The sequence below is a fragment of the Lactuca saligna genome, chromosome 4 (genome assembly GCF_052625555.1).
Source record: "Lactuca saligna cultivar CGN05327 chromosome 4, ASM5262555v1, whole genome shotgun sequence".
In the NCBI taxonomy this organism is placed as follows: domain Eukaryota; kingdom Viridiplantae; phylum Streptophyta; class Magnoliopsida; order Asterales; family Asteraceae; genus Lactuca; species Lactuca saligna.
Window position 1 is genome coordinate 229676277 of NC_136420.1, and position 12033 is coordinate 229688309.

The 12033-nt window shown below is 33.5% G+C and overlaps 1 protein-coding gene and 1 long non-coding RNA gene across 2 annotated transcripts; both read right to left on the bottom strand.

Moving 5' to 3' along the window:
- Nucleotides 1-1143: 1143 nt before the first annotated feature.
- LOC145039039 (uncharacterized) lies at nt 1144-2289 on the bottom strand. The gene is made up of 3 exons (XR_013679702.1): nt 2160-2289; nt 1974-2066; nt 1144-1417 (listed from the first exon to the last, which is right to left on the bottom strand). It is a non-coding gene; the product is annotated as an uncharacterized LOC145039039 (long non-coding RNA).
- Nucleotides 2290-5759: 3470 nt separating this feature from the next.
- On the bottom strand, nt 5760-10829 carry LOC145043374 (putative disease resistance RPP13-like protein 1). Its single transcript, XM_078992008.1, has 2 exons — nt 6973-10829; nt 5760-6259 (listed from the first exon to the last, which is right to left on the bottom strand). The coding sequence occupies exon 1, from the start codon at nt 10778-10780 to the stop codon at nt 6989-6991; it is 3792 nt and encodes a 1263-aa protein (XP_078848134.1). The 5' UTR covers nt 10781-10829; the 3' UTR covers nt 5760-6259; nt 6973-6988.
- Between the last annotated feature and the right edge of the window lie 1204 nt (nt 10830-12033).

Here is a 12033-nt window from a genome sequence, read left to right on the forward strand (position 1 = left end):
CCAAGGAAAATACACTTCTTAGATTCGAGTTATAGTTTATCATGGATTTCATGCCTAACAAAAACCTCACAACCACAGACCTTCATATGTGCGAGCGATGGAGGCTTCCATGTCCACATTTGAAGAGGTGTTTTGGTAACCTTCTTGGTAGGAACAAGAATGAGGATATAGCTAGTTTTCTCTAAGGTATACCTTAGAATGATATAGGAAGCGAAGCTCGATTCGTCACGGAACGAACCATGTCAAGCAAGGTTTGATGTTGTCTTGTAGCCACCACATTAAGTTGCGGTGTCCTAGGAAGCAATAATTATAAAACAATTGCACATTCCTTAAGCTAGTCGTTGAACTTGATACTATGATATTCTCCACCTCTATAATATAAGAGCATCTTTGTCATCTTGCCCAACTGATTCTCTACTTTGTGCTTAAAATTTTTAAGCTTTACAAAGGTTTTCCGATTTATGCTTGATTAAATAGATATGCCCATCTACTGCAACAGTCCAAGAAAATTTCAATTTTGCTAAGGAAAGAATCCATTGAAAAGACCAAAATTTCGTTGCAAATGATGAATATCTATGGAATTTGCAACGACTGATTTCTATCCCAAAAAAATGCCTAGCGAAGGTCTACAACAAAAACTATAATTCTGTTGTAAATGTGACAACGGAATGAAATCTGTAGCCATTGTATTCCGTAGCGCTTTCCATAGATGAATTTCATTACAAATTTCGTACTCTTGCATCTATTGTGAATTCCATAGTCCTCTTTCCGAAGCTAATTTCATTGCATTGCTTTCATTGAAAATTTTGTTATAGTGGATCCGTAGCAACATTTGTAGCTTTATCTTTGTAGCAAATTCCGTGGACATTATTTAGTAACTTAATCCGTAGCAATGTTACGTAGCAACTTCTGTAGTGTTGGTTCCATCGCTAAATCCATAGACTAGCTTCTATAGCAGCTTCCGTAGCCATAATTCCATAGCAAATTACACATCCATTATTCAGTAACAAAGTCCGTTGCCATGTTTCCATAACACAATTTATAGGAATATTTTCCGTTGCAATGCTAGATATCTACGGATTGTTAATTTATTTCTAAATTAATTCCCAATTATTTTGTACCAATATACATTAAAAACAAAAATAACAAAAAATTAATAAGATTTATACCATATAATAAAACTAGAAATATTTATTACATAGAAATTAAAAGTACCCTAATTCAAAATAAAAAAATTGCGAAAAACAAATCAACAATCTATGATCTACTACTTCTGATGTTCTTTAAAAGCATTAACTATCATTGCCGCTTGTAGTTGTCGTTCAAGCTGCTCGTATTTTGTGTTGTTTTGTTCATCTTTGGCTTTCATTATTTCCTTGAGTTCTTCGTTTTGCTTTTTTTGTTTCCTCACAAGCTCCTACAATTCTCCCAATTTATCATTTATCTCCAAAATATAACATGGTTCGGTTGTACCATTAACCAACAAATGATAAGTTTTAGAAATTTCTCTTATAATTCCTTTTCTAACCTCATACTTTAAAAATTAACAAAAAAAACTCAAGAACATAGATTTTCCTCCTATGAGGCTCTTACAATTTATTTCAAATACCCTCATGAAAATTCACAGATCAGACAATAACCAAAAGCCATCCACCTTCATTACAATTTAGCAATAGTATCATTTTAGCAATACAAGTAAAAATTAGCATTTTGAACTGATATTAATGCTACTTTAGCAATTAAGCATACGTAATTACATAAATTAAAATGATATTGATTGTAATCTAGCTATTAATGAAACTTTATAGCAACTGAGTGAAGTAGAGGCAGGATCATGACTCCGTGAGGTCTATAGCTCAAATTTCGCATTATGGTGAATCGAATTATGAGTTCAAGACTACTTCCTATTTCGCAATCGTGAGTGAGAATTAAGAAACTGAAATATAGGCAAATTTGTAACATGTAAGAGTTACCGTTGCAATTTGGGGATCTGGACTGATTGGATTTGGGCTTGTGAGATTGGGGTTTAACGAATATCGGCATGACATCCTTCTTCATCGAGCCACCTATCAACCATAAGATGCAATAATGAAGAATCAACTCTGAAAAAAGAGGAAAACCCATAATGAAAGTGGTATCATTGCAGATTTAATACTTACAGCGAATGTTGTATACGCTGCTCTCCGGTGACCACCAGTTTCATGAACTCTGCTCCACGTGAAACTCTGCTCCAGGCGTGACTAAATCATCATACGATCCATAAAGTTAACGGGCCCAAATTTTGTGAAATGTATAGTTTATACATAAATAAAAAATATTAATTTTATGTATTTATCTTGACCCAATTAACAAATTAAACCAACTTCAGCACATTGAAATAACCTCTTATTCTTGTATGGACTATGGAACACCTTTTGAGAAGTAAATGTTAAACAACCATTTTCATTTAGTCCACATCAGGCGGAACCAGTTAATCAAATCGAAACCTTGTGTGAATTGTAATCGTCGCCTAGTGAATCGACATCAAAAGAACGATTCATAATCAGTTACACAGTCGTTGGTAAGTTCTAAGTTCATTTAAAGTAATGGACTTCAGTTCGTTAATCATCACACTTTGTTTCTGATTTCATATTTTGATTTCTCATTCTCGTAGTCTTGTACCAGACTTCAGATTATACACACATCTGTCGATACCTTATACTTGTCTGTTGTTGATTGAATATAAAATTGCAAAGTTTCCTACGAACCGATGATCAATAAGAAATAAAAACGTAAGGTCAGCTACAGATTATTTTTGTTGTTTCACTAATCCTTATGCATTTCAATTATTCTCAGCTTCTAATTTAATTTTTTATTCACATTCCTTATAGGGTTTTTTTTTTGTCTCATATTTTTGGAGACTGGACCGTCAATTCTTTATAGCTTCTACCTAAGTTTTAAATTTTTTTACTTAACATGGTAATATATTTCTATATATCTGACTCAATTCAAAGCTAAATCCAATTCTACATTTTCTGATGTTTAATTGTTTGTTTCTGATTTTTATTTTTATTCACATTCCTGGTCCTCAAATGCTGAAAGCTTATTGTGTGTGTACCTGTATGGGTGGTTTTTTATTTATTTATTTATTTATATTTTAAAGATTGTTGGAGACTAGATCGGAGTCGATGCTTTATATCTTCTACTGATGTTTCATATTTTTTACTTAACAATGTAATATTTTTGTAGATATATGATTCAGAACTCAAAAGCTTAAATTTAATTCTAATTTTTCTTCTTTGACTGTTTTGTTTTTTATTTTATTTTACGGTTACAACTTGCTTTGAACTGAATCTTAGGCTTCTACGACATGGAGACAGAAACGTTAAATAGTTAGAGAATATTATGTATAGAGAAAATATATGTAAGATAAAATTAATTTTGATAGTATTATTAATGATTTTGCATTTAAAATGCTAGAAGAAGTAATTTTCTGTTTCTCTTGTAATGTTGTGTCTGCATATTGTTTTTTTTATATTAATAATGATTTTTTTTTTAAACTTTGTAATGGTTTGTTTATTTTTGAGTTAATTTTTATTATATATATGACTTTGTGTCTCATTTTTTCTTTTTGCTATAGGCTCATTATCTGTTTGGACCGACCCTATAGTTGATTAATGTCATGTACTTGGACTAGGGTTTAGGGTAAATCTTGTGTCATGTCTAGAGCAGCTAGAGTTCAAGAGCATCATATTTTGTAACATTTTAGAGACGGCAACGCCTTGGATAACATCCGATTTATAACCTTTGGTTTCGAAAGTATGAAGGACAGTCTTTGAGTGCGCAGGGTTTCACTTTTTTTTGCCCTCTTAAGAATTTTGGACATCAGACCATTCTAACTTATCTCCAATTTTTCTTTCAAAAATAGAGTAAAAACGTAGGGTAATAGTGTTTCATCTTTAACTCTATTTTATTTAACCATATTTTTTACGCTAAAAGTATATTCGTAGTATATTTCATTTTTATAACTATTGTCACACACGTCCTTTCTACTAATTAGATTTTAACAAATATATATTTTATATTTTTTAATTACAATAATATTATCAATTACATAATCATAAAATTATAACAAAATAAAATGTTAATATATAATGTGTTTGAATTAATTATTAATTTATTAAAAAATATTTTTTAAATAAATAAGATTATATTTGTAACAAACTTATAAATAAATATTATACATATATCTTATAGAAATACTACAGATATATTTGAAAAAAGTACTAATGTATTTCGTATACAAGATCGGAAAAACCTGGAACCGGCCTTGGATCGAACCGAAAGTACCTATAACCGGACCGGTTCCTAGTTTCGAATTTTTTTCAATTTGTACTTTTTGGATAAGAACCGAATCGAACCCGAAAAACATTAGCAAAATCGGACCGAAGTTGTATATATGAAAATGACTAATTGTTTTTTTTTAATTTACATGAACTATATATGAAAAAAGAGTATATATGAAAAGGCCTTATTAAGTTATAAGGTTACCATTATGTATTGAATTATTTATATTAATTCGGTATATAAATATTAAACTTTATATTTATGATTAATTAATATATAATAGGATATTAAAAATATTAAATTTAAATTATTATTAATAGATAAAAGTAAACTATACATATATAAAATAATTAAAAAAAAAGACTAAAACCGACATACAAAATTTATCGTCTATTTTTGGATAAATGTATAGTGTTCTTATAAATTTGAGGGAAAACTATTCATATCTCCAAAATTAGAGATGAGAACATGATAGGGTTGGAGAAGAATGACGGAAAAAATAGAGGAAAAAAAATGAGATTTGAGGATGGGTTGGAGATGCTCTAAATGGTGGGGCTTTGAAATTTTTAGAAGAAAAGGGAGGGAAGAAATGAACCGAAAAATGTTTATTGATACTAGGGGTGAGCGCGGTGCAGTTGTGTGCAGTTATTAGCCAAAACTTCACTACTAACCGCAAATGTGGTTAATCCAATTTCAAAACCGTTTAGTGCGGTTATTTTTGCGGTACGGTTAGACGGTTATTTTTACGGTGCGGTTTTTGTTTTTTCCAGTGTTACGGTTATTAACCACATTGATTTTGTGTGATTATTTTGTGGTTTTTTACCACAGTTTAGAGCTCAAATGGTTTTAAAAGTTAAAACCTATTACTTGTAATAAAAAAAATCATAATGTATTAGACAATTAATTTAAATCACAAATAATTAATATCTTAAAAACATCAAATCAATAGTAATTTACGATAAATTTTTTAAAATTGTCTAATTTCACTATTTTTTCAAAGTTAAACATAACAAAAAAAAAACTCTACTTTTGTTATCTAGTATTTTATTCATCTTTTATTAATAATAACAATAGAATTACTATTTGCAACTTCTCAATGTTTAATCCTCAATATTAATTGTTAGGTGCTTGATTATGTGAAAACGTTTTGGATATTTAATCATAAATATTATCTATCCATTCCTTCGTTTGACATTGCTAAATAATTCGTTATTAATTCATAATACTAATTATCAGACTGTTTAAAGTCTTGGACAACCCTATCATAAAGATAATTTGATGGAAACGAAAGGGCCTTTTGTCGAGGAAGACCAACACACACATGTTCTATTTCATTGTCTAAATTCAAAATCAAGACGAGGGCACGAATCAATAGATCAAGGTATGGTTCTCTTTACATCTTGATGATTTAATAATATGGTTTATGGTTTATATTTATTTATGCCAACAAAAGATGGCATTATATATAAGAAACCCGCCTCAATGACTAATGTCAAACCATATTTCCAGTTGTTAAGTACAATCGATTTTAAATTTCTTAGACTTGAATAACTAAGTAGAATTTCACTTATATATCAATACTAAAGTTATAAAACTCAATCAGCTCAATATCATCTTTTTATATATAAAGAGATCAATAACCAAAGGCATTTGTTGGTGGAGTTATCAATGAGTAGTCATCCTTACTTTGATTATAAACAGAAGAAGTCAACTTTGGAAGCTACATAATGATTTTCCAATCTGCAAGCAGCCTGAGAGGAACCAGCCTTGTATATCTGAAGTAACACCAGCATTTAATCTTGTATTTCCTCTTGCATCTTTTTATTTCTAAAACGTTTGGATCCACAGACATCAAATCTCTTACTCCTTGGCTGTAAATCGTGTGAATCAGTAACCATTTTGATAAATTTTGCAATCCATCAATGGCTATTCCCTGTTCACACCAAAATCATATTCATATATAAAACAAAAGCATTTATGATATCGAGAAACATTTTTTATGCTGAGACAATATAAAAAAACTGCATTTTGAATAAAAGCAAACTCAACTACTAAAATTATGCCTATCTAAACTAAGGGGGTGTTTGGATAAATAGTTTTAGCTTATCTTGCTTATTTGCTTATTTTGGTGAGAATAAACATTTTTTTAAAAATATGTTTGGATTAGCTTATTACGGTGAGAATAAGCAATAAGCATTTAAGTGTTTGACAAAATAAAAAAAACTTATATGAGTAAAAGAAATACAGCTTATGTTGATATAATCAGAAATTATAAACTTTTTTAATTTTATTAACAACAGATGTAATCTTTTACTGAAAATGAATTACTAAAACTACATCTTTTACTGAAAATGAATTACTAAAACTGAATAACAATCGGTTTAGAAAAGAAATACGATCCTTATTACACTAGCCATAACAAGATTATTAAAAGAAAATCATGTTATATAACTCTGTAAGGATCGGGATAAAGAACAATAACAACTAAGAACCATAGAAAATATCTATGAGTGAGAGAGTTCTAGGATGAGAAATATATGTGTGCGTGTATCAATCTCTCACACACTGTAGGGCAACGTAGATTACTGTATGCATGTATGACGTATAATTATTAATTAAAGACAGGGGGAGCCTTGTTTACTATACCAGGGGAAGGTAATCTTCAGTGTATGTCGAGTGAGGGGATATGGGCAATGAGGGGCCACCAGTAGGAGCCTTTTTTACGACACCGTTCATCCAGATTTGGGCAATCATAGATTCTCAAACTCAAAAGTGAAGGCAACAACATTTGTGGTAGATCTGTCGTCTTTGGGCACTTGACAATGGAGAGACCCTGGAGGAAGGTGAGGTGTTGGAGTCCAGTTGAAAGTGATTCCAGTTTCTGAAATTCGATTATGCAGAGATAAGTAAGAGATGGCGGAAGAAGATGGGAGAACTGACTAAAATTACTCAGATCTTCTGTTCGTCCACCAATTAACAATAATTCAACAAGTGAGGTTGGAAAATTCTGTGGGCCCCACTCCGTCATTGGCTTGTTCAACCTCCCTATTTCAAGGTGACGCAATTTTGGAGGCCAAAGCCCGCAAGGGAAGGAAGCATTTATACTCGGACAGTTTTTTATTGTCAGATGTTTTAACACAGTGAGACTGGGCAACTCGTGGTATGGAAACGACTGCATCTCCCGACAATCTGTTATTTTCAATTTGGTGAGGTGAATGAACCGACTCAATTCAATGATGGATTTCAGATGTGGCCAATCAGTTATCTCAACAGATTCAAGCATTCGCATGCTTGAGTTGATAAGCACCCCAGTCTCATCTGCTCCTCCCACCACATTCTCCAATAGTTTCTCACAATCGTTAATCGTAACTGACTTGAGTTTCTGCGCTCCTGATGGGAAGGAGATAGACGTAATCGAACTACAGCCAGTGATATTCAACGTCTGAATGCTATTTGGGCAGCTGCAACACTGCATTGTCGGACAAAAGAATACTTCCAAGATCCTAAGAGATGTTAGGTTGCTCCAACAGTGATTCTCTACTAAACTCTCCAAATTTGAACACCAAGATACTGCCAACTTCCTTAAATGTACAAGAACATTACTTGACATTGCTTCAGATTCCCACAAGTAACTTATTTCATCACACCATTCAATTTCTATTTCTTCAACTGTCCCAAGATACTCTATAACACCTCTCCACAGCTGGTCGGTAAGACCACGGATTTTATTTATATGAAACAGGGTAACTGAGGAAGTTACACGAACAATACCTGTTAACACTTGATGACCACAATCATGTATTGTTAGATCCCTTAGTGAGGGTAGTGCTTCAAGTGATATTCTAACCAAATTAGGACAATTACTTATGAATAGCTTTTGAAGGCATGGAAAAGTTGTACCTAACCATACCTCCCATCCGTTCATATGAACCAAAGATAGACTTTCAAGTGAAGGGAATGCAAGACCAGTCCCATGTGAATCTGAATCCACAACTTTCACCTCATCCATGAAAAAAATAGACAACTTCTTCAGTGAAGGTAGCTGCCCAAGTGGCGGTAAGGATGTACAATTTTTGCAACCTTTTATGGACACACTAGCCAACCGAAGAAATGAAGGATCCCCAATCCAATTTGGAAACTCTTTACCTCCAAATGACATTATTCCAAGCTTTATCAAGTCATCACTGTGAGGCTTCAGCCCACAAAGGACCTCCTTTTCTGGTGTTTCCTTTTGCGAACCATCATATACATCACGCCATTCCAGCTTTAACTCTGTTAGCCTCTTTTCAGAAAAATCCACTTCCTGTGGGCTTTGGACTGTTTCCAGCCCCTTAATGGAAACTTTCCCTTGGAGATATTTCAAGTCTTTAAGGTTGGTCATTGAAAAGCCATTCTCTCCTTCAATAATGATTTTAGAGAGAGTTCGTAGGCTTTTCAACTCAACAATACCTAATGGCATTTTCGTCACAAGTGGAGTATGCCTAAAGTCAAAATGACGCAAATTTTTAAGCTTTGAGAAGTTCTCAGGCAACTTAGCTAAAGAAGTGCAGCGATATACTATCAATGTCTGTAAATTATACAGATTGCACACCTTTTCTGGTAAACTTCGAATGCAGGTCCGACATAAGTTCAGATATCGCAAGTGCTTCATACCACCAACACACTCTGGTACCTCACTTATTGAGAGGTAACTTAAGCATAGTACCCTTAGTAATGGTAACTCTTGAACTAAGTTGGCCACAATCTTATTTGAAATGCTGAATGATCCCTGATTTGTGTACCTCTTAGAATATAATGCTAAGAATGTTCTCACATTTGTAGCTCCTTTGAATGACTCGAACCTTCCATAACCCATGAAATGGTCACACTCAAATGCTATATGGCGGTACTTTTCCAAACTTTTCTTGGTAAATTTCTTCTTTATCTCAACATCTAACCTTGAGAAAAAATCTCCAGCAATTGATATAGCCAAGTCATTCATGAGGTCATGCATCACAAACAACGGTTTGTCACCAGGCAGATGTTGAAAAAACGACCTTGACAGCAACTCTTCAAAGTATTCGACACCCAAACGCTCCATTGACTTGCTTGAAGTCGATTGGTGCAAAAACCCTTCAGCCATCCACAATAAAATCAACTCCTCTTTCTCAAACTCATAGTCCTTGGGGAACAAGGAGCAGTATGCAAACAGCAACTTCAAACAGGCAGAAAGATCATGGTAACTTAGTCTAAGAGCCGGAACAATCTCGTCACTTTTTCCTAACCTCCATATCTCACTATCCAACAGCTCTTTCCATGCTTCCTCATCTGTTTTTGTCCTCAACAGCCTCCCAAGTGTTCTTAAAGCCAAAGGCAAGCCATCACATTTTTCCACAAACCCTTCACCAAGTGGTCTAAGTGTTGGATGTAAATCAAAGTTATCTACACCCAATGCATGTTGAGCAAACAAAGACAGAGCATCTTTATGTGACAGACCCTGTAATGAGTCTACATGAGCATAACCCAGCTTTCTGAGCAATTGCTCCTTCCGAGTCGTCATGATAACTTTACTTCCAGGAGCTCCCACAAGAAATGGGCCCACTAATTTTTCCCAATCATCATAGCTTTCAGACCAAACATCATCTAAAACTATTAGAAATCGTTTCTTCATAAGTTGCTGTTTAAGAGCTTCTTGAAGAAGATTTAAATCTGCAAATTCCTTGTTTTCCCCAGTCACAGATTGATAAATAACTTTGCTTATACTCGAGATATCAAACTCATCCGAAACACAAACCCAAGCCATGAGTTCGAAGTGATCCTTCACTTCCTTTTCGTCATACAAAAGTCTAGCTAGAGTTGTTTTACGTACTCCACCCATACCAACTATGGGCACGACGCTAAAGTTTTGATTACAGGATTCATTTTTACTCCCCAACAGTTGTTGAACCAATGCCTTCTTATGACCTTCACGTCCAACAATACCACTTGCATCTACCAAACATGCCTCGTATCTTATAATTTTGGGTTTTTCATTTGTGACTACAGTTAACCCAAGATCATTTTTTGCCTCCACTAGTTCTTGTAACCTGGCGCCAATACCATCTAACTTATATTGCATCCTACTACTTAATGAGAACTTGCTGCAACAATTTGGGATTAGCTTTCTTACCTTGCTGGTGGTGGTTCCCGATACCTCGCTCAATTCAAGATGCATAGCTTCAGTTGCCAAATCGTCAAGTAGGTCATCTATGTCGTAAGCCAAATGTTGGAGATCATTCAGCCATGCTTTAACAGCTTCATCAGTTATTTCCTTATGAGAAGCATCATTAAGCAGATCGTGGATCTGGCCTAATGATCTTTTCAATTTCTTGAGCTCGGAATCGATTCCTTTGGCACGACCAATCTTCTTCAAAGCTTCGGAAGCCAGCTTTTCAAAGACCACCGTGAAGAAGGTAGAAACAACAATTTCAGCCATTGCTTATAGTGAAATGGAAGCACTGGTGTGTATGTATGCAGTGCTAGGGATGTAGATAAAAATAGTGCTCGAGAAAGAAGGATTAAGCTTTGTTTTATAGTAAAAATCATGGTATGATGCTATAGGCTTATAGCTATCATATTTTTTATAAAATTTTGTACCATTCTTCTAGTTGGCAGCTGGGCACCACTATTTTTCGTCACGTGACTTCTCAACGTGGCATGTGCTTCTCTTATAATAATGACTTTTTTATTATTAAGTGCCAGCACAATTGAAGAACCCAACATTGATACCTTAATAACTAATAAAAAAGAGTAAATTACAGTTTTGGTACATGTGCTATACAAAAATCTCGAGATGTGGTCATAGTTTTGGAAATTTAACTCAGTGTTGAAAAATCAATCAGCTTTTTGGTCCTTATTTTTACCATGCTTGCATACCAAATGACTATAATGCCCATGTTTTTGTCTTCTTTTGATTTTATACTTTCTTGTTATTTAGAATTATTGTTGTAGTAAATATATCACCACCACCATCATTTATCACCACCTCCCACTCAAATCAGATACAAATAAATCGAAATCCAAATTTTAACCGGAAACAAACACATCAAATTCGAGATTGACCCCAAATATAGGAAACTAACTAAACTAGGATAGAAATCCCAAATTGAAATCACTAGTGGCTGCCGGGCTCTCCATCATTGGATGTTGCCGCCTGCCGGCCACTGTTGCCCTGGTTTCAAGCAGAAAGAAATAAAGGAAAAGAAGGCTTGGTCAGTGTTGTAGGGGAGATAGAAAAAAGGGAAAATAACTTAAGAGACCATCGAAATTTCAAATTCGTTCAAAAACAAAACCATTCAAGTATTAGATGTTTAAAAAACAACATCAAACTAAGATATACCAGTTCAAAAAATATCATCTATATGGTTTGGAATAACTTACATATCTAGTCCCCAACTTTTTTTCCTAACTCGGATGGTCTCTTTAGTTTAAATTTGCTTCGACTTCAGACCTTTATCAAGTTAAAAGACTAATACACCCTTATTATATTTATTTAACATTATTGTTATTATTTATTAATTATTTATACAATTTATGTTATTATTTTTTATAAATATATCAATTGTATAAATAATTAACAAATAATAAAAACAAATGTTAAATAAAACTAATAAGGGTATGTTAGTCTTTTAACTCGATCATGGTCCGCATACAAAATAAATATAAACACTAGGGACCGTCCGAGTTAAG

Bases quoted from the DNA above. Each gene is read 5' to 3' on its own strand.
- LOC145043374 (XM_078992008.1), bottom strand. From the start codon at position 10,780: ATGGCTGAAATTGTTGTTTCTACCTTCTTCACGGTGGTCTTTGAAAAG.